The sequence below is a fragment of the Guillardia theta genome, assembly GCF_000315625.1.
Source record: "Guillardia theta CCMP2712 unplaced genomic scaffold GUITHscaffold_3, whole genome shotgun sequence".
Taxonomy (NCBI): domain Eukaryota; class Cryptophyceae; order Pyrenomonadales; family Geminigeraceae; genus Guillardia; species Guillardia theta.
The window spans coordinates 223033-247324 of NW_005434671.1; the positions used below are offsets into that span (position 1 = coordinate 223033).

General features: G+C 52.4%; 9 protein-coding genes across 9 annotated transcripts in view; 5 read left to right on the top strand and 4 right to left on the bottom strand.

Moving 5' to 3' along the window:
- The window catches only part of GUITHDRAFT_99819 (hypothetical protein), a gene marked incomplete at both ends in the record, with an annotated part of 6071 nt that extends 5214 nt beyond the window's left edge, over positions 1-857 (top strand). The window contains 2 exons of the mRNA XM_005841264.1: positions 405-487; positions 752-857. Of these exons, the coding sequence (XP_005841321.1) occupies positions 405-487; positions 752-857 (189 nt within the window). The remainder of the gene's footprint in view (positions 1-404; positions 488-751) is intronic.
- A 523-nt stretch (positions 858-1380) lies between these two features.
- On the top strand, positions 1381-2211 carry GUITHDRAFT_99820 (hypothetical protein; the record flags this gene model as incomplete). Its single annotated transcript, XM_005841265.1, has 3 exons — positions 1381-1956; positions 2013-2081; positions 2134-2211. 3 exons carry the CDS (start codon positions 1381-1383, stop codon positions 2209-2211), a joined length of 723 nt encoding a protein of 240 aa, XP_005841322.1.
- A 249-nt stretch (positions 2212-2460) lies between these two features.
- On the bottom strand, positions 2461-3489 carry GUITHDRAFT_63691 (hypothetical protein; the record flags this gene model as incomplete). The annotated part of the gene is made up of 4 exons (XM_005841266.1): positions 2461-2605; positions 2707-2829; positions 2891-2989; positions 3290-3489. 4 exons carry the CDS (start codon positions 3487-3489, stop codon positions 2461-2463), a joined length of 567 nt encoding a protein of 188 aa, XP_005841323.1.
- A 2631-nt stretch (positions 3490-6120) lies between these two features.
- GUITHDRAFT_132092 (hypothetical protein) lies at positions 6121-6731 on the top strand (the record flags this gene model as incomplete). The annotated part of the gene is made up of 2 exons (XM_005841267.1): positions 6121-6633; positions 6669-6731. 2 exons carry the CDS (start codon positions 6121-6123, stop codon positions 6729-6731), a joined length of 576 nt encoding a protein of 191 aa, XP_005841324.1.
- A 423-nt stretch (positions 6732-7154) lies between these two features.
- On the bottom strand, positions 7155-8724 carry GUITHDRAFT_156849 (hypothetical protein; the record flags this gene model as incomplete). The annotated part of the gene is made up of 9 exons (XM_005841268.1): positions 7155-7265; positions 7313-7365; positions 7425-7564; positions 7618-7718; positions 7762-7848; positions 7954-7992; positions 8041-8117; positions 8162-8597; positions 8653-8724. The coding sequence occupies 9 exons, from the start codon at positions 8722-8724 to the stop codon at positions 7155-7157; spliced, it is 1116 nt and encodes a 371-aa protein (XP_005841325.1).
- Positions 8725-9179: 455 nt separating this feature from the next.
- On the top strand, positions 9180-13238 carry GUITHDRAFT_132094 (hypothetical protein; the record flags this gene model as incomplete). Its single annotated transcript, XM_005841269.1, has 15 exons — positions 9180-9784; positions 9983-10074; positions 10347-10456; positions 10549-10595; positions 10643-10669; positions 10716-10770; positions 11081-11140; positions 11366-11408; positions 11508-11548; positions 11832-11886; positions 12069-12319; positions 12370-12423; positions 12470-12538; positions 12683-12735; positions 13118-13238. The coding sequence occupies 15 exons, from the start codon at positions 9180-9182 to the stop codon at positions 13236-13238; spliced, it is 1683 nt and encodes a 560-aa protein (XP_005841326.1).
- A 364-nt stretch (positions 13239-13602) lies between these two features.
- GUITHDRAFT_159124 (hypothetical protein) lies at positions 13603-16328 on the bottom strand. Its single transcript, XM_005841598.1, has 8 exons — positions 16190-16328; positions 15570-16143; positions 15303-15398; positions 15196-15252; positions 14524-15090; positions 14259-14312; positions 13984-14032; positions 13603-13761 (listed from the first exon to the last, which is right to left on the bottom strand). Exons 1-8 carry the CDS (start codon positions 16306-16308, stop codon positions 13736-13738), a joined length of 1542 nt encoding a protein of 513 aa, XP_005841655.1. The 5' UTR covers positions 16309-16328; the 3' UTR covers positions 13603-13735.
- A 1921-nt stretch (positions 16329-18249) lies between these two features.
- On the top strand, positions 18250-18795 carry GUITHDRAFT_99826 (hypothetical protein; the record flags this gene model as incomplete). Its single annotated transcript, XM_005841270.1, has 1 exon — positions 18250-18795. One exon carries the CDS (start codon positions 18250-18252, stop codon positions 18793-18795), a length of 546 nt encoding a protein of 181 aa, XP_005841327.1.
- A 1671-nt stretch (positions 18796-20466) lies between these two features.
- Positions 20467-23862, bottom strand: GUITHDRAFT_83986 (hypothetical protein). The gene is made up of 16 exons (XM_005841271.1): positions 23722-23862; positions 23596-23673; positions 23375-23551; positions 23229-23321; positions 23030-23184; positions 22881-22971; positions 22557-22736; positions 22426-22506; positions 22241-22377; positions 22002-22182; positions 21851-21951; positions 21244-21801; positions 21090-21173; positions 20810-21012; positions 20664-20766; positions 20467-20559 (listed from the first exon to the last, which is right to left on the bottom strand). Exons 1-12 carry the CDS (start codon positions 23845-23847, stop codon positions 21684-21686), a joined length of 1518 nt encoding a protein of 505 aa, XP_005841328.1. The 5' UTR covers positions 23848-23862; the 3' UTR covers positions 20467-20559; positions 20664-20766; positions 20810-21012; positions 21090-21173; positions 21244-21683.
- Between the last annotated feature and the right edge of the window lie 430 nt (positions 23863-24292).

Genomic DNA, 24292 nt, shown 5'->3' on the forward strand with positions numbered 1-24292 from the left:
CCGTGAGCGGGGCCGGGTCGGCGGAGTACTCGGCGGACTGTAGAGTCTCCTAGTGGGAGAAGGGAACAGTAGGAGGAGGTGGTGGAAGTGGTGGTAGTGAGAGGATGGCGGAGACGGAGGATGGAGGGGAGGAGGAAGTGTGGCGGTATGAAGAGGAGATGACGGGAGTTACAGTTTGTGTCTTTGCAATGGAGCTGGCAAGACGTTCAGGCGCGATATGTCGAGCAGGTCAAAATTTACCCCTGCTCTCCCTCCTCGTCTTGTTGATATCATGCTTTCCTCTCTTGCCCTTACAGCTTGTTACCTCCCTGACTCCCTCCCTCCCTGCCTCCCTCCCCCCTCCTTTGGCTGTCGCTCTTTACCTCCCCTTGCATTCATCTTTGTTTCTTATCTTCATGCTACAGAAGCAAAATGCCTCAGACAAGATCGGCGATGGAGGAAAGGCTCCTGCTACCCAGGTGGAGCAGGACTACGCCAAGAAGCACCGGTCTGATACGCGGCTCTCTTCATCTCCTCTGCTGCTCATCCTCTTCAATCTCTCTCCTTCTTCCTCATCTTTTTCCTTCCTTCTTCTCGCTGCGCATCCTTCGCATCCCCCGCCACCTCGAACTTCTCTCTCTGGTTTTTCATGATCACTTTCTCCTTCAACCTCCTCCCTGCTTTGCTCCATCCTCGCCCTCGCCCTAGTCCTCGCCCCGTCCTTCCGTCCTCTCCTCCTGCTCCGAGGCTTTTCTCCTCATCTTCTTCGCAGGATCACTGAGATCGTCAACGAGGCCATCGCTGCTACCTTGTCTCTCAAGCCTGACGATCCCATCGCTCACATCGCGAAACTTCTTGCTGAAAAGTCTGCCAAGTAAACTCAAACTTGCTGCCCGGGCCTTCTCTTGTCACCTGTGAGACCCGGCCGGACGACTCCTGATAGCCTAGTAGGCTGATAGTACGGTACGGTACGGTCACGCCCGGTGTCACCGAGGCCGGGCTGTGGCGCTGCCGTCAGTCCGAGTGGCCAGTGGCGAGCGGCGTCCTCCCTCGGCGGCTCCTTCTCCCGGAACCCGCAACTTGTGACTCAGCCGCCCCGGCTTATGTGAGCCCGGGCCGCGGTCTCCCGGTCCGCCGGGACTGAGTGAATGATCACTGAGTCATCGGGCCGATGCGGAGCCGCCGCCCGGCCGAGCCCCCCGGCCCGGCGGGCCCGGCCGGGCCTGGCCTTGCGGTAGAAAATTCTTTTCGTGTTCTGCGCCGGATTGCGCCAAGGAAACAGCCATGGCAGGAGAAAGACTAAGGTGGAACGAGGGGCATGGGAAGCGAGGGAGGGAGGGAGGAGAGGAGGAGAGGAGACATCACCGCTCTTATGCTCCTTACACACGACGAGCTTCAAGGATGTATGCTCTGATCGTGTTTGTTGTTCTCGGCTTCTTGGAGCAAACTTTTGGTTACAACTTTCCTTACGGAACTCTGAGGTCGAGGAGACACGCGAGGGTGATGGAGTTGAGGATGGACAGAAGAGATGATGAGATACAGAGACTCAAGAGAGAGAATGAAGAACTCAGAAGAAACATGCAGAAAGGACAGGCTCCTGATCCACTGGGTGCAATCCAGGCCATATTCAAACCGCTGGCAAACATCATCAAGCCACCGAAGAAACAAAACGAGCTTGAGAACATGATTGACAAGGCCATGCAAGATGCTCCGCTTCCTATCAAGATGTTTGGCGGCATCATGAAGGGCTTTGCCGGCATGGCAGGGGATATGATGCAAGCAGTTGCCGACGACGTTGACAGGGTAGTGGAGGTTGCAGAAAGGAGGGTAAGGATGAATGCTGGCGCTACGCGCATTTTAGGATCGGAAATATCCGTCGGCGCCCCTGTCAGTCAATCTTTCTCTTCCTCCAGCATCAACGGAGTGTCAACAAAGCAGATCGCTTTGCGTTTGCCAGTACGAGGAACATCCAGCTCTGTGAGTAGAGCTAACATGATGAGATTTGAGGTCCGATAGCACTCACTTGCTGTTAGGGCACCCTGATAGTTGATGGCTCCATCAACAGCAGTGGATCAATTTCTCTCAAGAGATGTCTTGTACAGGTATTATTGCATTCATCTTCGTTCACAGTTTGTTGACCGATCCATGTTGTAGACCCCGACTGGATCGTTGGATGTTGGCGCTGATGGAGATGATGACGATCTTGGTGTCATCGATGTTGTGGCAAAGTGAGAAAGTTTAAGATGGGAGCACACAGTTTGTAAAAGACGATTGTAAACTTTGGTAACATACACTGTCTTCACTTCCTGCTGGGGAAGGGCGAGATTGGGGGGCGGGATCAATTCCCATCATGATGCAGTCTGTAGTCGCAACGCTCGAAGGGGATGCGCAAGCGACTTCTTCATGAGCATCCTCCCGACCTCGTCGACTTGCCTTGTGTTGCCAACGCCTCAAGACTGAGCAGCAGCAAGATAAGCTTGCTCACCGGTTAAGGTCCTCAAGCGTCCCTCCGTTGTCGATGCAGATGTCGCTCATTGCCTTCTTCTTTGCGACAGGCATCTGCGACGAGATCTGCAACAACGCGCAAGAACGTTCGTCATTGTCAAGCCACCAATCCATCGGTACACTAACAGCCTTCCGACAGTCGTCCATGGTCACTGAATCTCTCTTGGACAATCTGATCGGTCCGCTCCGAGGTCAGAGTCTCTTCTCAACATTCAACAGGACCACCTTGAGATCTGTACATCCTCTTCGCAATATACACAGATGACTTCCTTGCAAAGGAGATTCGCTCTCGATTCAAAGAGCAGTGGAGCATCTAGGATGACAACAGGCTGCCCTTGGATCACGCTGTGGAGAAAAATCTACTCACGTACGTCAGCAAATCATAATTCGGATCAGATCAATCAACACCTGTCGAAGCATCTCAAGTGCAATAGACGTGTGCGTGCATTGCTTCAGCTTTCGGTTCAGATCACGATTGCCAAAGACAAGCTTTCTTAACGCCGCCCTGGTGGAGTGGAAAAAGTTCATTTCATTCTCATTCAACTCTTCCCCTCATCATTTTCCTGTACATCTGTGGATACGAAATGCAATCTATCACAGTACCCCTAGTCCATTCTTATCCTCCCCCTTCTGCTCCTCCTTCTGCTCCTCCTTCTCTCCCTTCTTCTCCTCGTCTCCTTCACTTCTTCCTCCTCAGCCACACGCATCTTGCGACTCCTCTTCCACTTCATCTCAATCATGGGACCTTACACCTCCTGCCTCATTCTCTCATAATCTCCTTCAGCAGTACCCTCCTCTTCCTCACCTGTTGATATTCCCCGAGGAGTCAACAATGTCATGATCCTTGAACGCCCTCAACACCCGATGATAACTACTTGTCCCCTTCTCGAGCACGCCATGGGCGATGGCATCCGCGTCAACCACGGGGTACCCAAGGGCGCGGAATCTGTTAGACACGCAGCTCTTTCCACTCGCTATCCCTCCTGTCAGGCCGATAACACGCATCCGGCTCCCCACCACGAAGAAGGGTATGCACACGAGAGCCAGCAGGGCTCCCGGGGGCTCAGCGCCGACGAGGATGGCAGAGAGGGTCGCAGCACTGGAGAGGACGAACTTGAGGCTGAAGGTTGTGCATTTGTCGCAGAAGATCCCCACTGAGACACCCCAGACGGACCAGCCAGCGAGGCCAAGCGCCTGAAAACAACTTTCAAGGAGAGGAGAGGAGAGAGGATTCTAGTGTCATAGAATGGCGGCAGGATGAAGCAGCCTCTCCCATGATCTACAATTCCCCTCTCCCGCCCTTGTCGCCTCCCCTTCCATCCTCTCCCTGCGCAATCCTGCGCTCCCCTCACTGCATGGTACCTGCGCCGCCATTATGCCTGAGGTCCCGCAAAATTTGCAATTCCCGGGCCAGCCTCGGAAAGTGCGAAATTTCACACTGTAGGGGGAAAAGGAAGAAGGCAAAGAGGACAAAGGAGAGGTGAAGTGAAAGCAGAGTCAACCGTTGAACTTTAAACAGCACAGCAAACAACAGTGACTTCCGTAGTATGTGCATCACAATGCACAACATCAACCCGTTCGAAACCACTCTCAAGAAACTTGAGATCATTCTCAAGAAACTGCACTGCGGATCGGACTGGTTATTAAAGGGATCCTGCTACAATACCGGGAACTCAGTAGATAAAGCTGGAAAGATGTGTAGCGATCTCTTTACATTTAAGGAACATTAAAAGGGAAGGGCGGGATGGAGTACGTCAACAGGCAAAGGTTTACATAATATGTGAAGTTCGGTTCAAAACAAAGACGATAGGCCAATTTGTTTGAAGATAGCAAGCTCACATGTTGACGGCGGATGCCACACACATATCAACGTATGCATGCAGAAATATCTGTGCTAGCGCAAAACTCTGTCTTCAAAGTTATGAAAATCCGAACGCCGGGACAGCGATTACTGTATGGACGATGGTTTTTGGGGATATTGTCTACCTTGCCACAGGGGACCGTATGCGTTCGCCAGCTTCGGTTGAAATATCAGCGGCAACTCAGAGAGAAGTGGAGATAAATCGGGAACCAGAGCTCAGCAGGAAGGATGGAATGCGCTTCCTGTGGAGCGACTGGTGCAAGTGCGTTGCAACCGGCTGGTACGTCTCGGGATCCTCGTTGCTGCTTACAGAATCCAAATCAAAACATTTGAGATAAGCCTGCATTGCTGGCATTCCATGGAGATATGTACTCGAACAATATACTTTTCATGCACTAGAACGCTAGATTTTGTCAGCGATCAGGCAACGACCAGTCATATCTTAACGGCCACAAGTAAAGCTGACCCATCCGTCTATGAAAAGTTGTATTTTCGGGCCTACCCAAGACTTACCGGAGCTCGTGACTCCGGACCTCCGATGCTCCGGTAATACTGACCACATGCGATCACCAAGTAAAAACTTCCTGTTCACCGTCACGGTCAGTGTTGACTGAAACTTCAAAACCGGACCGTTCAGTGGTGGCCGGGCGGGACCGCTGGCCCGTGACCTGCCCTTCAACCGGGCCACTGCCAGCACACTGAGTGCAGTAAAGTGAAGCGCGAAATCGGCTACAACTCGATTTTATAGCGGCCGGGGGTTACCGGTGGCGTTGGCGTCTCCCAATCGAAATCTTGCGACTTGAGACCGCTGCCCGGCTGCCGGATTGCAGGGGTGGCGGAAGTACGAGGACCCACCCACCCTCTCAGCAAGTAGCGGCGAATCCGAACCGCTACTGATACTACGGTAGTCCATGATCATTATTATTATCCATGGCAGAGTAGGCTGGTACCAGAGAATAACGGGCGGCCCCGTTTACTTCAGGACCTCATCCCCGCTCAATTGCACCCGTGCCCTTCAGCATGCCCCGGGAGGTTTGGTCCCGTGACCCCCATACAGGCTGGAGCACATGCCCTTTCTGATTGCCAAAACACGCGGTTTCGTATAAAAAGGTCGGATTCCGAGGCGGAGCTCCGAGATCAGGGCAGCAATTCAATTTTCTGGGTGCTGGGGTGGTCAAGGAGACATGGGACGGGTGGTTTTTACTAGCCAAAGTGGGCCATATGGATGTGCGGACACACTCCTTTCGATTCGGTATCGAGTAGGGTGGGTCCTCAAGAGTGCACTCGGATATAAAGTAAAGATGACCGGCAATATAAAACAGTTTTAGTAAAAATACATGAAAAATTGTCTTTCCATGTTGTAATGGACCCCTACCTTAAATTCATAGCAACGAGGGGGTGGCTGGGTCCCCTCGGGGAGCGCTGGTGCCGAGAGCTTTTATTGAAGGTATGACCGGGTCCTAGGAACTTGTGGTACCTTCCATCGGAGTGTATAGTGAATCGATGTGATCTGGAGAGTAGAGCATTCCTGGACGACCTTTAGGAATCGAAAAGAGAAGATTTCGAGGTTTTGGGGTCGGGGGGGAAAGGAGGGAAAGGAAGAAGGGGAAGCAAGGGGAACAGGACCCGGAAGGAATCAAGCAGGAGGAAAGGAAAGAGAATCAAGAAGTGCAGGAGTGTTCAAAGCAAGCACAAGGTAGTCAGCAACGTCAACGAGGCAAGGACTCGAAGCTAAGGCAAGCCCTGTACAAACTGGACGTTTTGAATCAGGCGAGATGGTGAGGGCCGAGGATATTATCGACATTGACGACATCGACGATTCATGCTGCGAAGAAATGATTGTTACAAATGTTGGAGGAAAGCAGACGGTATGGATCTTCCCAACAGGATCAGAAGAGGACACAGAAGCGGCTCATATGAAAGTTGTTCGGCATTCTCCATCATGCCTGGTGTCGTCGGTCTCAACGGGCTGGAAGGACATGTTTGGATTCAAGGACGAGGAAGTAGTTGGGCGCACACTCAGGATCTGCCAAGGCCCGGAGACAGATCTTTCAAAGATCGACGCCCTTCTGGACCAGGTTGCGTCCAGCCAGTACCAATCGAAGAGAGACGTCGTTATTCTTTATTCCAAGTGCGGCGACTCCGTTTGCGTGGAGCTGTTGGCATCATTCTTGGGTTGTGACCAATACGGACATCACGAGTTCCGCCTGGAAATGCAGAGGATTGAGGACGAGACGAGCTCTTCTTCTGACACTGACATGGAATGCGACTACGAGACGGAGGAGGAGGTCGAGCTTCATAGGGCGCTCAACGAGCTCACCAGACGTGGCAAGGAGATCGAGCTTCAGAAAAGGATCATACAGCTCATGATGTATCAAACCTCTAAGATAGACTTGAGCTCGCCCTTTGATCGATGCTCACCGCCTGTTGTACCCTCAGCAAAGCCCATGTGTCTAGTTTAAACGAATCGAATTTAATGAACTCTCAATACACTGAAAGAGCTTTGTAGAGAAACTTCGCCGTTTTGCACGTCTTCATGCAAAACCAGCACTCTTGCCCATCCTTCCAGTGTTCTTGGCTGGCCCTCCGTCGAACCTGCAAAGCCAGTAACTGGGATGCCAGGTAGCTGGGCAGCAACGACGACCTGTTGGAGGAGGGTCCTCGCTTTTCCTTCTTGTCAACTTCTTTCTTGGGCTCTGCCAGACATCCTTGCTTGGTGAGAGTCTTTCCTTTCTTCTGCATGCCAAACTCTTTTGCAGTCTTCTTGAAGATCTGCATCAAGTTGAGTTTGAAGTTCTCCCAGCTTCTCTCATCCAACCTGCACAACATCTTCGTCCATCAACTCATGGTCCTTGCCAACACGCTGAGGAGTGTGCTTGCAGCTTTGTCCCCACACCAGAGCATACTTGAACTCCTTGAGCTGCGATCAACTATCAGGGAACGTGTCTTTTCTGCTTGTCTCTTTACCATATCTCTGTGAAGATGCGAGCAGAGGGTCTTGATAGTGACGCCGCCTCGTCCTGAGCAGGAGGTGAGGAGGAGAGAGAAATAGGCAGACGCAGTGAGCAAGTCAGTTCACCGTGAGTCAACACGGACGGCTCATTCAAGTCAGGAGGCTCTCCTCTCCTTCTAGTGTATACTCGGACGAGCGCTAACATCTCCCACATCTTTGCAAGGAGCCGATCGACGTTCAAGTTCTGGTGGCAGGACACAACGATGCTGACGGGAACGAGAGTCAGGCAAGGCAGATGGTAGAAAGTGAAGCTCTCAACCTGTGCGGTTGCTTTGCGAGCACGTCCACCTCCTCCATGGTGATGGCATCGATTTTGTTGTAGCAATACAGGCACTTGATAAATCTCCTGTTCCCTTCCACCTTGCCATAGATTGAGCCAGGTGAGATCATCATGCACTCGTACCAGATCAATGAAATCGTCGATGGAAGCATCCTCCCTGAACACAACCTCGCAGTTGTGGATCTTGTATTCATGCAAAACGCGGTAGACCTGCCCAGGTTTCAGGAAGAGGGGATGAAGAATCTTGCATGCAAGGAGGTAAGCTGATGGAGAGAATCTTGCAAAGAAGTGAGAGGATCAAAACGCATCTCTCACCACGTCCGAAGGATTCTCACCCATCTTCGTCAAGGGGACCTGAAAGAACGAAATGACTAGGTATTGAGCTTTGAGCTCTTCACTAACCATCGTGTTGAACTTGATGCCTCCCGTCTTCTTCTTCTTGAAGTAAATATCAGCAGGGTTCTTGTTCAGACGAATTCCTGCTCATCCATCAGTCATGGGACCGCCTCCACCCTGCCGCCACCAGTTGACTCGAGCTCTGCTTCCAAGATCGCCTTATGGGCGTCTGGCTTCGTGGCGTCCAGCATCATGAGGATCAGGTCTGCTGACTTGGCAACGGCGATGACTTGCCTTCCTCTTCCCTTCCCCTGAGCAGCTCCTTCGATGATACCAGGAAGATCGAGCAGCTGGATCTTCGTCCCTTTGTAATTGATGATGCCCGGGATGCAGGTGAGGGTCGTGAACTCGTAGGCGGCAGCTTCCGACTCCGTTCCTGTGAGCAGCGACAAGGCTGTCGACTTGCCGACAGATGGGAAGCCGATGAGGGCGATCCTCGCATCTCCGTACTTGACAACCTCGAACCCCTTGTCGTCCCCACCCCCCCCTCCCGCACCATCTTCAGGATTGAGAAGCTGCGTCCTGAGCTTGGCGAGCTTTGCTTTCAGCATTCCGAGATGGCCCTGAGAGAGCACAGAGGTGAGAAGAGCAGGGAGGGTGGAGGACGAGCATGCCGACCTCTGTCGCTTTGTTCTTCTGCGTTCGAGCCATCTCAAGCTGGATTTCGGCTATCTTCTCTTTGATGCCCATCTTGATTGAGTATGCTAGAGAGAAAAGAGATCCGCTGCTGGCATTTACATCCCCAAAAGAAAATCCGTCAGTCCCTTTGTGAAAAGAATTGCGTCTCACCTGGATGAAGAATGCCGACTGTCTGTCTTGCAGTGCCGGCTAAAGACGGTTCGCTAGGATGGACGGAGCTAGATATCGTGTCAAGGAGCTCCTTGTTTCACTGCGATCTCCTTCCTTGTGGTCAACTTCCCGAGCTCTTCTCCTCTCTTCCCTCCTCCTCCTCCGCCTTCTTCACGCTGCCTTCGTCCTCCCCCTCCCCTGTCCTTGCATGCGCCAGCGCCAGCGCCCCTCGGGTTGCGTGGGGATGAGGGGTACTTCATCGTTGCGGGATGAGGGCTCAGATGTTTTACTCAACTAGAACTCTTTATGTGTGGCGATGCGGTATGGAGGGGAGGGCGCGGGCGATAGCGACAAGCATGCGATCTTACGCGGGGATCATGCGATCTTACTTGCCACTTCTTGAGGTGTTCCTGGTGATCTTGCAGCAGACAGCGCATTGCTCCGAGCAATCAGCTTGTTTTGTTGGCGGCAAAGTGACAAGATGGTGGATCGGTGGAAAGAGTTACAGTCAAGTTTGTGCCTTGGTTGATAAGCACAAGATCTCGAGGTGGAGAAGTCAGAGGCATGAGCTGCTGTGTAAGATTTCCGATGAGGACAGGAGAAAGCTGGAAGACTCCTTCCGAGCTGGATGGAAGGAGGACTCGGCCAAGTTCAAGGGTGTTGCGAATGAGTTTGAAGTGCAGGAGAAGGAAACATCGATAGTGCAAGTGTTCGATGAGATCAGAAATGTCCCAATCCTCACAGAGAATCGTCAGTCTTCTGTCGACAGGAAGGCGAGGAAAGCGACTGTGATGTTCCCTGGGATGAAGCAGATTCTGCTGATAGAGCAGCCGAACGAGTGCCACATGATGGAGACTTTGCTGGCCCTTCCTCCTCCTCACCTCTTTGGGTTCCTCCCGCAAGCATCGTCCTCTCTTGCGGAGGAAGAGACCTCGTTCGGGAATCTCATGGAGGTTGTCAGGTTGTAAACTCCCCTCCTGTCTGTATCTTACCCTCTCACGACTCGTTTTCTTCTTGTCCTCTTGCTCTTGCCCTTGGTCTTGATCTCGCTCTACTCCAACTCTTTTGTCTGTCCTCCTCCTCCTCCTCCTCGTCTCCTCCAATGTTTGCTCTCTTCATCCTGCTCATCCTCGTCCTCACTTCCCACCGCCTCTCGCAGGTCGAGGCAGCTTGAAGACGGGTCGTTGCTCCTCCTAGTCGTGACCATCGGGAGGATCGAGGCGCTCCGAACAAGATCGGCCATTCCATACAGTGAGGCCCAAAATGATGATACGGGGGAAGACGAGGGGAGGAGGCAGGGGCCAGCATGCAGGAGAGCAGCAGAGCTGGGGAGCAGGAGAAGAGAAGCGAAGGCACGAAGAGAGGAGGAGAGGAGAGGAAGAGAGGAGGAGAGAGAGGAGGAGACGAGAGGAGAGCAGGAGAGCAGGAGAGGGTTAGCGGAGGACGGGAAGACAGGAGGACGGGACCGGGGGAGGCAGGGGCAGGAGGGAGGAGGCGGGAGGAAGGAGCTGACTTATGGGCAGCACGGAAAGATTGCAGAGTGATGGTGGATGAAGAGGAGGTGGAAGCAAAAATGCAGGCAGGAAGAAGCGAGATCATGGCCAAGGTGCGGAAGTTGGAGCCCCTTGGACAGGTGAGGGGGAGAGGAGAGGAGGAGAGGAGGAAAGGAGGAGAGGAGGAGAGGAGGAGAGGAGGAGAATAATGGAAAGTGATTGTGCGTCTCAGGATGTGATTGCGACAGTTCATGATGGGTACTTTGAGAATGCAGCTCGGTAAGATGATGGTGGAAGGATTTACGTTTGTTGAAACTTTCATTCAGGTTGTTTGCAACTGCAATGGCGTCAAGGTCTCTACATGCAAAAAAGAAATGTCGTGACGATGCTGATTTGCAGAGAGTCGTTGATGTGGAGAAAGTTTGAAATGAACGCATCAGCGAGCATGGGAAAGGTAATGAGAGCAATGCAAAGGAGGAGCAAGTCAGAACGGAGATGGTGATCTAGGAGAGAGTGGTTTGTTGAGACATACTTCGTGAGGAATGGTCCTCACGAGAAGGTTGTTGGTCAGGGTTGGGGAGGGTTCGTTCTTCAAGAGGAGGACGAGGACGAGGAGTAGGGGGGAGGGGGAGGGAAAAGAGGACGGAAAGAGAAGGAAGAGAAGCAGGAGCAGGAGATGGAAGTGGTGGTGGTGATGATGGTAGAGGAGGAGGAAGAGGAGAATAGAAGGTCAAACTTTTCGATGATCTTCTTTGCCCCTGCAGGCCTCTCAATCGTTTGTGCTGCTCAATCGAAATATTTCGCCTCTTGTCGTTGCAAACGAGGTAACTGCTGGTGCTGGTGCTGGTGCTGGTGCTGCTGGGGGGAGGTGGAGAAAGAAGAGGACGAGAGGGGAAAAGGAGAGGGGCGGGGATAGGAGCGGGGGAATGGGGGGAGGAGGAAGGGAGAGGAGGGGATGGAAGAGGGGGGAAGGAAGGGAAGAGGGAGAAGGGAGAGGTTGGAAAGGGAAAAGGATTTGTCCACGGATCAAATGAACATTTGGAATGTAGATTGCACTTGATTCGAACAATGTTTCCTCTTCGATCGTCTCAGGTACCTCCTCTTTGCCCCCTGATAGCCCCCCCTCCCACCTTCTCTTTACATCCTCCCTTCTCCTCCCTGCTTGCTGTCACCTTTGATCCTTCATTTCAGAGGCGCTCCATCGTTCTGGTTATCGACCGATGATGAGGGAGGTCAGCGCAATCCAACGTTTCTTATGTTGTTGTGAAACTTGAGGCTCGATCCTCCTTCAGACCTGGCCACTACTTGCTCCTGCTCCTGCTCCTGCTCCTGCTCCTGCTCCTGCTCCTGCTCCTGCTCCTGCTCCTGCTCCTGCTCCTGCTCCTGCTCCTGCTCCTGCTCCTGCTCCTGCTCCTGCTCCTGCTCCTGCTCCTGCTCCTGCTCCTTTCCCTTTCCCTGGTTGCTCTCCCTCAGATCACTCTCCATCTCTCACCATCGCCCATGACATTCGCCTAGGGGCAGCTACCCGGACTACAAGAAGAGGAGACGATGCCGCCGAGTTGGCTGGAAGGTGCGAGGAGGCGGAGGAGCAGGAAGAGCAGGAGGAGCAGGAGCAAGTGGTGCCAGCGACAGAGGAGGACGAGGATAGAGACTGAGGAGGAAAGGAGATGGTGGAAGACCAGGATATGGGGTGGGGGAGGAAGAGGAAGAGGAGAATGCGGAGGAGGAGATAGGGAATGATTCTGCTCACAGTGTTGGATCACTTTGAAGAGCGGCTGGAAGAAGAGGACCCGAGCAGGAGGAGGATGAACAGTGGGGAGTATGGGGAGACCAAGAGAGAGCTGGAGCGGATACTGAGCAGCAGGGAGGAGGGGAGGAGCATGGAGGCTGGAGCAAGGGAAGACGAGACGAGGAGGAGGAGTGAGGTCAAGGAGTGGAGGAGAAGAAGGAGGAGAATCAACATGTCTCCAGCCAACAAAGAAAAACTTTTGCTCCGCCTGGAGGTCTTTGGAGAATTTTCTCGTTCCTTTGAGCTGTGTAACTAACGTTGCAGGCACTGACATGGAGGAGACTAGACACTTTTCTGCAATTGAAACAAGTCTTCGAGGTGATGGGGCATCAACGCTTGTAGGTGCTGATGTTTTCTCCTACAGGGTGGTGATACTGCGAATGTGTCACAAGATTTTTTCACGTCTTCAACTTTTCGTTCTCTTCCTCAAGAGGTCCGAAATTCTGTTATGATCCCCTCCCTTCCCCTTGCCACCTCTTCCCTCCCCTCCCCATTCCTCTTCTTCCCCTCTGCTCTGCTCTGCTCTTCTTCTTCCCCTTCTCCAGTTTCCTATGCCCTTCTCATATTTCATAATCAGCTCCAAGAACTGCATCCTAGGTCAGCCAACAGCGACTGGCCGATCAGCAGGAGGTAAACCCCGTTCATATCCTCTTCCTCCTTTGGCGTACTGAAGACATATTTCTTCCGACCTCCTCATCTGAGTCTTTCCTGCTGTCTTCTCCTCTTGCTTTCGTCTTCTTGATTTCGTTCTTCCTCGCTTCTCTTTGCCTTCCTACCTTGTCTCCAATCCCTAGCATCGTGTTCCTTCCATTCTTACCCTACTCTCTCTCCTCTCTTCTCCTCTCCTCTCCTCTCCTCTCCTCTCCTCTCCTCTCTTCTCCTCTCTTCTCCTCTCCTCTCCTCTCCTCTCCTCTCCCCTCCTCTCCTCTCCTCCCTTCTTCCCCTCTTCTTGTCTTGTCTTGCCTGTCTTGTTTGTCGTTCCATCCTCTCCTCTCACTAGTTGACTCTGCAGAGCTCAACGACTATCCTGGGTTGTTGCCTCGATCCTCAGGAAGTTCAACAGCATTGAGGTCTACAGCTCTCAGCTCACCATCCTTGACCTCAGACCTCACAGGATCGATTTCTCTTTTTGAGAACCACCAGTGTTTTCTCCCGACTTCAACAAGTCATCTCCTCCCTTTCAGGTGCTTCAGCGAAACTTTACAAAGGAAGAAGCTCGTATGGAGGATCGAGATGGGAGGAGGAGAGGGAAGAGGAGAGGAGAGGAGAAGGGCAGGAGGGGAGGAGGGGAGGAGAGGAGGGGAGTAGAAGTATGAAGGAGACAGCGGGGAGTGATGGAGAGGAAAGAAAGAGGGTTGTTCGCGCACGACTGACATGCCCAAAGATTCAAGCTCGAAGATGAGAGCTCTGCTTGCAATCAAGAGGATTGTGAGATGAATGATGAGATGCGTGAGCGAACGTGACGACGTTACAGGACAAGGAATGACAAGAAGAGGAATGAAGTCGAGATATTTTTGTTTGCCTTGTGTGCAAACATCTCAGGTTTTAACATTTTACAAACAAATCTTTGCTTGGAAGTATCTTTGCATATCTCACAGAATCGTCACATCCAAAGACGTGCTAGAAATTTTCAGTTGTACAAAGATTGCACAGCAGCTGCAAAACGTGCTTGTCAGGAAGAGAGCTCAACCAGGGAAAGCAACAGAAGAAACAACAAATGAAAAATCAAGAGTGTAAGAGCGACATCACATTCTTTCACTTGTAGCTATCTTCACTGCAAACAAACAATTCAACCACGTCAAGGAGAACATGAAATCGGTCGGTTTTCATTGAGAGCTTACAAACATCTATCCTCGCATCATAAAGACATAAAGTTACCGAAGAGCCACTCCCAACCATCCGCAGAAAATGCTGCACAGAAAGGTTCCTGCAATCATTTGAACATCAGCCATCTTGAAATGCATTTCCCTCTTTCATCTCATCTCATCTCATCTCATCTCCTTGGGGGGGGGGGGGGGGGGGGGGAAAGGGAAAGGAAGTTATCTATGCTGGCTCTTGCTGCTCATTTTGTCTCTCCTTCAAAACCTCCCACCCTTCAACGAGTCTCCCCGCCCCCCTTTCACTTCAACTCTCCTCCTCCATTCTTTTCTCACCTTGCCCGCGATTGCTGGCCCGTCGATGGTGGGGCAGTGGCCGGACTTGTAGACCTGAGCAAGCATAAGATGCCAACCGAGAAGTGAAAAGAGGAAGCACAAAACAAGGCGGTAAGAGGGGAGGTGAGGGGAACAGAAGGAGAGGCAAGCGAAGCGAAGGGGAGGGGAGGGAACAGAAGGAGAGGCAAGCGAAGCGAAGGGGAGGGTAGCCAGGAGGAAACGAGCATAGCGTACGATAGGAGCAACAAACTCTCTCCCTCCTCACCTGTGCCACAGCAAGCGCAGCAATCCCGAGCATGGCAAGCCTTCCGTTCCACTGCTCCGCCGCGCGGGTCACCCCGAACTCCCAGGGGTAGCCGGGCATGTCGTTGGACTTCTGGTAGAGGTCCAGAGTCTCGCTGACCCGAAGGGACGGTCGGTTCAGCGCCCCGACGGTGATGTCAACAAGAGCCTGGATGAAGAGAGGATCGCTGTTGAGAGCAGGAACCCTCTTGAAGTTGGTGATGCCTGCCTCCTCTGCCACCTCCCTGTACTCCTGATCGATCTCCTCTAGAGTCTCCACATGCTCAGACACGAAGCTCAGGGGAACCACCACGAGGTTCTTGAGCCCTTCCTCGCCCAGCTGCTTCAGCACGTCGTCCGTGTATGGCTCCAACCACTTCACCGGGCCAACCCTGCTCTGGAAGCAGAGGGTGTAGTCGTATCTGTCCTCCTCCTTCCTCCCCTTGTTCACTTCCTCCATGATCAACTCGGCACAGCGCTCGATCTGTCCCTTGTAAGGATCACCAGCCTCCACGTAGCTCTCTGGGACTCCGTGGGCAGAGAACATAACCTTCCATCCCCGTCATCGCAACAGAAGAAGACCATCCTCTCCTCGTCCTCGTCCTCCCATGCTGCCTGCCTCCCCCTTGCCCCCTTGTTTCTCGCCTCTCCTCACCTTCACGTCCTTAGGGGTTCTCTTGAACTCGTCGAGCTCCTTGAGAATCAACTTCGCCTGCAGGGACAAACTAAGGGGTGGGAGAGCCATTGAGGATGGTGATGCACCTGTGTGGCGAGGTAACCAGGATGATCGTACCAGTCGGGTACGACCGTGTGATCTACTCGACGAGGGTCCCACTGCTTCGGATCCTGCCTGATAATCTGTAAACACAGCCGTCAAATGCTTTCTTTCCTCCTCCACAGCTCACTCCCCCTAGGCCCAAGTCCTTCCTTCTTCCCTCCTCCTTTACCTTCTCCCCTCCTCCTGTTCCTGAACCCCAACTCCCCCAACCCCATCGTTCCCCTCCTCCTTCTCCCTCTCTGCTTCTTCACCTGGTCCAGCAACCGGATGGAGCTTCCTGTGGTGGAAATGGAGTACTGGGGGTAGAGGGGGATGATGACCAGCCGGTTGACGCCGTCAGACAGGATCTGATCCGTCGCCTCCTCCGTGAAGGGGTACCAGTATCGCATCCCGATGTAGACCTTAGCGTCGATCCCGATCTTCTTGAGCTCTTTCTCAAGGTTGTCTCCTTGCTCCTCTGTCAACTTCACGATGGGCGATCCTCCTCCGATGGACTCGTATGCCTCCCTTGACCCAGGAGCGCGACGGGAAGCGATCCCGCGAGCAATGAAGCCCTGTAGCGGCTTGAGAGCGTTAGGAAGGCGGATGATATCCTCGTCGTTGAAGAGGTTGAAGAGGAAATCCTCTACTTCGTCCAGCTTCTCAGGCCCTCCAAGATTCAAAAACAATATTCCCAACTTGTCGCCTTCACGCATCCCACTGACCTTGGCCTGCACAGGCGACGCTTCCTGCCTGAAGCTTCCTATCCTGTTCGCCTGCCCAATCCCTCCGAAAAGCTTGCCCAAGTCCGCACCCAACGCCATTCTTGCGCTACTTACTGATCCTCTGAGTGGTCATGTCAGGGAGCATCATGGCAGGGTTGATCAGCAACCTCCTCGACAAGGCGGGGCTTCGTGTGCTCCGCAGCACGAGGGAGGGAGCATGTTGGAAGGAGGAGACCGCAGTGAAACAGATGGCCAGAGAAAGCCACCGGCAGCTGGCTCGTAGCATCTTGCAAAGTCGAGTGAACTGGCAACAAAAAGAATGGTCAGCGAACGGAGGACACCGACATAAGTGAAACAAGACGACTTTGATAGAGCCAGTCAAACTTAGGAAGCAGACAACCAAGTATTCACGCTCTCACGCAATCGCACATCTGTGCCTTTTCCCAACAGACCAGTACAAGGATGTTATCAATCACACGTGCATCATGTGCTGCTTCACAAGAATCTATAAAGCATAGAAGCTGTGGAACGCATGGAGTAGTAGCTGCATAGCATTGAAAATGCCGCACTGCTAGCAAGCGCAAAGAATCTATCGTTTGAAATGCTGAAAACAAACACTATTGAGGGACTTCCATACGGTTCTCAACTGAAACAAACTCCTGATTGCTTAACCTCAATGGAATATATGAATGGTCTAGCAATCAAATCATCGCCATGGCGTTGGGTAGGCTCTCTTTGCTCGTATCGGCACACAATCATTGGCGCCTGCATGGTAAGCAAGCAGCTTGCAAGGAAAGGGGTAGGGTTAATTATCAGGGGTACTCGATTCATCCATGGGGTAGACCAGTTCAATATGGGTCAAGGTAGGGTACTATAGAAAAGAAAACCACAGGATATCGAGGGGTGATTCAAATAAAGGTGGGTAGTCGAGTGTTTTATCACGGACATGAGGGGTCATCAACAAGTCAATGGGGTGGTACATGATGGGGTCGTCTAGTAAAAAGCTCTCTGCTCCAAACTACCCCACCCTGGCATTTTGACCGGGGGACCACACCCGAGGTCAAACTTCTATCGAGGGACCTACCCCTGGAATCATATACAGGTTTACCTTATGTACTGGGGTACTCAAGTACCCCACCCTCACTTCACACTTCATGTCGTGTACCCTACCCACATCCTCGAGTTCTCTTTTGTTAACGGGGGTGGGTGGCCATGGTTTGGGTCCCATTCCAATCTTTTGAAACAGGAGGGTGGGGAGCACAACTCTGCTTTCAGTACCGGTTATTTGATGAAGAAAATAGGGGGTAAGGGTACCTTATGCCCAGGTAGTGGCGAAAGGGAGGACGGTGTGAGTATGTGTGCGTGCTTTATAGGCGTGGGGGGCTAAATCTATGTTTCTAAAACATTTTTGAGTTAATATAATATTTAAACAGTATGTGTCCTCAAAGAAACTAAAATAAAAAACAATAAAACCTTCAAAGTTCTCTTGTATGTTTGTATCAATGCATGTATCAGATGTCTTGAAATTTATATGTTTGTTTTATTATAAAACACATATAGTCTTTCCATTTCGGTTCTGTTTCAAGTTATTCGAGTGAAAGGATCACCCCCACCTACCCCTTGCCCGTCATAATACCGGTTTTACGTGTATGCCTCCCCGTTCACAGCTTTGCGGACCCTACCCCCACCATGCATTCCATTTAAAAATGCAAATTTGTTTTTAATGTATACATCATTTTAGAGAAATGCTGGGTGCAATGCAAAAACACTTTTTAATCTGGAGGCCAGGGGCGAAACCCGTCATAAATGGTTCCCGGCGGGCCCGGGCCCGGTCGGGCTGGCGGGCAATAGTGGTTTCATGCTGAAGGATTTTAATGAAGCTTCGCAGGTTTGCTGCAGGATTGCGGTCTAACTAGTCCAGTCGCCATGCCGCCCAAATTGGAGAGCATGTTCGATGCGGAGGTAAGGTGAAGGGACAGGCAAGGGGGCGGGAGTGGGAGCCAAGGAGAAGAACTGTGCGTGAACTTGATCTGGTTTCATTAGAATGGTCAGAGGAAGTGCAGGACAACGGCAGGACAGGATAGTAATCTGATGCGGAAGGAGAAGGATAGGTACAGTTGGAGGCAGCAACGAACATGCAAGTGGGATAGCAGCTGAGCTAGTCGGGGGCTTCTTCTGCTTACATATGGTCGGTCAGGTAATAACAGAACTTCGGAGGCAGTTCAACATGGCTGACAAGGATGGGTCGGGGGAGATAGACGCGGAGGAGGCCTGCGACTTGTTCAGTCAGTTCTGCTGCCCGAGGGCGACGATAGAGGAGATCAGAAGGACGTCAGCGAGCCTGAGGAATCAGATGGACCAGGACCGCAATGGCAAGATATCTTTTGAGGAGTACGCTTTCCGTTTTGGTAGGAAACTGCAAATGGAGCTGGCTCGCAGGCGCAGGGAGGGGCTGGTGCCACGTGGTGGTTCAGGTGTGGCCGGGGGTGGTCAGGGAGGAGGATATAGCAGTATCTATCCCGCTCCTCCTACGGATGAGGAGCATGATTCCTATCTGCGGCAGCGACAGGCGCCATCCTCCTCCAAGGATCACACAAGGCTCCGGGCACAAAGACCGGAGCGGGGAGGCAATGTTGGAGCCGTTCTATCCTCCTCGCTTTCAAGAGAGTCGATGACCGTGGCTGGGATAGCCCTCGTCATGCTCATCCTGATCCTCTTCGCGATCTTCTCCGAGGGGTCGACAAAGTTCAATGCTAGATCAACGACTAGATAACAAAGGATCACCATAGTCAGCCTTCAGCTGGCACACCAGGGAAGCAGGGGGAAGACAGAGTAGAGAATTGTTTCATTCAACTAACACTCATCCGCCAACCTCGCTCACTTTGTTCACAGAGATGAGTTCTGTTGTAAGATAAGTCGCAAACCTTCCTTGTATCGTACTCAAACTCACCTATGTAGAACGCAAGGCGCTCGTTCGCTTCGATGTCAGGCACACAGGTTTTACCCTGCTGTGAAATGAGGAGAGGAAAACAGAAAGTGCTGCTAGAGAACCGGAGGGCAAGCAAAGGCCAATTCGGGAATCAGAAAGACAAGCTTGGCTCCTCCAGGCTGTAAGAGCCATGAGTTCAGTGTTGGTTTCATCATGCAGGATCAGGGAGAGGAAGGAGAGGGACGCGCAGGAGCAGGAGCAGGGAGCAGGGAGCAGGGAGCAGGGAGCATGGACCTTCATGTCCTTCAGAGCCTCCTCAAGACCTAGCGTCAACTGTGCCTTTCCATACCTGAGAGAGCATTTCTCAACATGCTGCTCCGCCTCGAAGGCGTCAGGATCAAAGGCGCTTCTCAGTCACCTGACTTTCATCGTCCTCCCGCGGTCATACGACGAGTCGAAGCGGGGACTATCCTTGAGGATGCCCTTTTTTGCACGTCAGAATCTAACCTCCTCCTCCTCCTCCTTCTCATCCTCATCCTTCTCCTCGTCCTCCTTCTCCTCCTCATCATCATCATCCTTCTCCTCCACCACCTCTTCCTCCTCCTCCTTCTCCTCCTCGGCACACTTACTTGAGGCATAGATGGATAAATCTCTGGATCACTCTCCCGCTCAGAGCTGGGATGATCAGCAAGCATAACGTGTCAGGGCGGCACGACATCTGACTATGCCCTACCACTCGTATGTGCCATCGCTCTCAGCAGTGCAGGCTGTGCCGATATACTGGAGCTCGACCACGTCTCCTTTCTGCGGCGACTTCAACGTCTCATTTCCAACCTGCTCACTGCCGTCATCGCACCGCCCACCACCAGCGTCACTCTCTTGCCTTCAAGACTTTGAAGTAGAGCCCCGACTTGGTCTGCGTGTAGGACTCCAAGTCCTTGACGCTTGTCGGGAACTGAACAGTGGGTGAATCCTTCCCGCCTCCCTTGACCTAATCGCAAGGACGTCAACGGGCCTGCAAGCTTGACATGTTTCACATGACGAGTCGTCACTCACAAAGATCCTGTTTCTGTTCGTTCCAGGAGTTGACAAGCCTTTGCGGAGCCTCTCGGACTCTCGACGAAAAGTCTGCTCCTCAGCTGCATCTGCTCTGTCAACCAACAGGGACACAGCTGGAGCGGCAACAAGGAGCGAGATAACGTCTCTCCTCGTGATCCCGTCCTCGTCCTTGAGCGCCATGACTGCAAGGCTCCGACGGCTCGTCGTTGGCTGCGCGGGAAGAGCCTTCCATGCACTCCATGCGCATCTCGGGGCGACGAGAGGAGAGCATGGACCCTGCCAGCATCGGCTGACGCCTGTGAAGGCCTCGCACACTCCGCAAGCCGCGAGGAGGAGGAACAGGCGCTGCATGCCGGCCGCGCGGTGTCCTTGTTTGTGAGTCTCCTCTGAGGCGGGCTGCGGTTCGAGGATGACCAGGAGGGGAGGAGGAGCCAGGCAGAGTAGCTGGGGATGGTGGTACACCATGGTGAGAGGTCGATGGTGCGGGGGAAGACGACATGGCTGGTTGTCGGAGTTGCCATGCTGGTCATCGCCATGGTCGTCCTCAAGGTAGAGCCATGGCGCCATGCTTTCAAGGGTTGCTTACCATGGAGGCGTCGATATATGATTTCATCATCGGAGTGGTTCCTCGACTGACTTGTCTGTTGTGACAGCCGCAGTCCCACCGGCAAGAGCTCGAGAACATCCCGGAAACATGGTGGAAGAGGAACCTGGGAGCAGGGAATTGCGGTGCTGGAACAAGAACGGATTGCTCTGGTCATTTTATCCTTCTCCCTCTCCTACCTGAATCCTAGAGCAGGAGTTGTCCTCCGAAGGGACCAGTCGAGGGCTCTCCCTCCTTCGGATTCCATGCAGAGATATCGCAAGGAAGGATGGACGCGATCAGTGCGTGAGCTCTTCAGTGACGGAGTGTTCTTCCGCTTGGAAAAGCACTCGGTCGTGCAGGCAGCCAGCCCCAACCACGTCATCAACGACTGGATGTGGTGCGAAGTGCCAGACATGGTGTGAGCATGCTCCTTCACTCTCTCCTCTTCCCTCCTGCATCGCAATGGATGTTGACTGCTGGATGTGTCGTCAAGGTGAACGTCCTCGCTCAAGGGACTGATGGGAAGTTCCTCGTGTTCAAACAGACCAAGTACGGCCTTGATGGGGAGAGTCTGGCAGTGAGATCTTGTTGCTCATGTCTTCAGCATCGTCTCTGACCTTTCCTGCTTTCCCACAATCTCTTTACAGCTTCTCGGAGGATACGTGAAGGCTGGGGAGAGCGCAGACGCCGCAGCTTCCCGCGAGGTCCTCGAGGAGACGGGCATGGAGTGCAAGAACATGAAGTTTCTGGGCAACTTCCGAACAGACGCAAACAGAGGCTTCGGCTACTTGTACGCGTTCTTGGGGCAGGAGTGTCAAAAGTCCTCCAAGACGGCTGAGTCAGATGATCTCGAAGTTCAGACTCCGACCTACCTGGATGTGAAGGAGCTCAGGAACGAGGTAGTGAAGGGAAGCTTCAAGGAGGTCAAGTGGACAGCGACTATTGGCCTCGCGCTGTTGTCCATGGATAAGTAGTGCCGGCACATCAACATGTCACGTCGTTCATTCGGAAACTATTTTCGGTAGAGGAGAAATGGAAGTGATCGACAGTGCCTTGATGCGCTTCGATAGAGAGATCTCGTCCTTGCCTAATATCGCAGAGACCATGTATGGCGGCGGAGCCACAAGTAGTCGGGAAGGGTGCTGATGTTGCCCTTGGCTGAGACAGCAATGCACTTGTCGTCGAAGATGTCAGCAGCAACACGCCTGACACGCCATTTGTCAGATTCGCCCTTGATCTCGCACACAATCTCACCTCACGGTAGGAGCATCAACCGCGTCGATACGAGCAAACAACTCGGCCATGGACAGACGCCTTCCATAGTTGAGCATCTGTCTGCCAATGTCCTCGCAGACCTGGAAACCCGACAAATCAACCAAAGTGAACCACGTGACCCACAATCAACCTGAGAAAGCGAGCTGTCCAACTGTCCAACGATGGTGGACTTGAGCTGGGTCTTCGCCAACTCGACCTTCTCGTCAGAAGCACTGTGAACCAAACGCTGGAACTCGCGGAAGATCGCCCACTGAGCCTCCATCACGTTCTTCATCTCAGCAACGTAGTAGACTCCGAAGAGGCCGGTGTCGCTGGTCAACAATCTCAGCATCCTCGCCATGAGATTCGGAGCACAATTCTCCTACTAACCTGTACTGGGTGTTGAAGGTCATGGCACTCTGGACGAGCGGATATCCACGAGGGTTATCTCCAGCAAGCAACGAGACCATGTCAGTGCCGGAATGAATGGCAGAAGAATAGTTGGGGTCGAAGCTTCCGAGCATTGCCTGGAGACTTGTAAATTGCTGCTGGCATATTGATGTCTACGGCTCTACCTGCATGACCATAGTTGCCGGCGAATCAGCGTGGCAGATGTCAACAGTCTCCCATGCAGTGGCAACGTACGCAAGTTGCATCTAAAAGCAGGTATCAACCTCAACATCAGCTGCAGATCATTGAGAATCACCTCATCGTCTCTGACACGAATGTCCGAGCCGGTGAAGTAAGCTGGGGCAAGCGAAACCACGCCAGGACCAGAAGGAGTAGTTGGGGTAGCAGCGAAGGCCTTGGAGACCATGTTGACGAACTCGTCGTGCTCGACAGGGCCAGCAGCGACGATCACCATTCTTGAGGCGATGTAGTTGGCCTAGAAAACAAGTCATCAAAGACAGTACGCAAAACAATAATATCTTCGAATAGATGAGTTCGATAACCAGGAGACATGAAAAATTTGGAAGAAGGAGCAGAGGGAGATTCATATATCCTGAATTCGTGCATTTCGGTTGTCTACCTGGATGTAGTTGAGGATCAAGTCACGAGTCATGTTCTTGATGTTGTCCTCAGTCCCGAGAATGGTCCTGCCGAGAGGGCTGGTCTGATAACTGAAGCAAGCATTATTCAACTACATATCTTCAACTTCACAGCACAGATGCCACTTACGCAGTGTAGTGAAGGTTGTCGAAGACGACTTCCTCCTCGAGTTTCTCGACCTCCTCCATCTCTTGCAGAATAGTCTTCTTCTCTCTCTCGATGGCAGCAGGATCAAAGGTGCTGTTGAGAAGCATCTCTGACAGGATGTTGAGAGATTCTCCAACCTGATTGAAGTCAGAAACACGCCCATGCCGATCAAAGGGTTTACATCTTTCTTCAAGACGTTTGCGTAGTAGACCGTTTGCTCACGGGAGGTGTAAGCATTAAGGCGGCATCCCATCTGTTCCACTTTCTTCTCGAACTATCAATACAACACAACTTCAGAACCAACCAACTGAGGGAAGTCATAGGAACCTGTCCCTGAGTCGAGTTCTTAGAGCCCTTGAAGAACATGTGCTCGAGGAAGTGAGCACTTCCGTTCCCATCATCAGTCTCATAGCGGCTTCCAGACTTGATAAAGACTCCAACAGCGACGCTCTCCCCAGGCGTCTTTTCCGTGGCAACCCTCATTCCGTTGGGAAGGGTGGTCACCTGCACGAATTTGAGCAACGACTATCACAGATGAACGTACAGACCTTGGTTGCAGGAAGCTTCAACAGTGCCGGATCGATCTGATAGGATGGTGGCAGCGGTCCGCAGTAGGACTTGCGCAACTGAGCGAATGTAAGTCAACCATAATGCAAGTGAGCAGCTCGACTCACTCCAGTGAAGATGCCTGCTGAGTACAGGTCTGCCTCATTGGGGTGGGCAACTGTAGAGGCAAACCTCTTGGACAGAGCAGAGGTTTTCCCAACACGAGAAATGAACAGATTCCCTGCGCGCCTCATTTCGGTGCCAGCACTGCATACAAGAAGTAATCAGGGAAGTTCTTCGGATTCACGACAACAAAAAGAATGATGATCATGTCCTCTAGACATCATTAAACCATACTCCATCAACGGTGTTTCTATTGATCCTTGCCAACCCTATGGTTTCCAAAACAAATAGTTGCGTATCATGATTCATAACAGCTCTTCTCCGATCCGTTCAAGCCATTACACCTCATGCTTGCAACAGGATCAACTGCACATAGAGCACTCTCTGAGTTCACCCGCAGTACTCTATGATGCATCATGTGCATGAATGATCGCCTCGGCCCATAACTTGTTCAATCCCCGCTCTCCCCCATCCTCCTGATATACAGACTCTACTCCTCTGCCGCCATCGCGGCGGCGCGTGTGGTTGAGTAAAACCTTTCTTCGATACTGAAGGACCCCACCTCCAGATGTATCA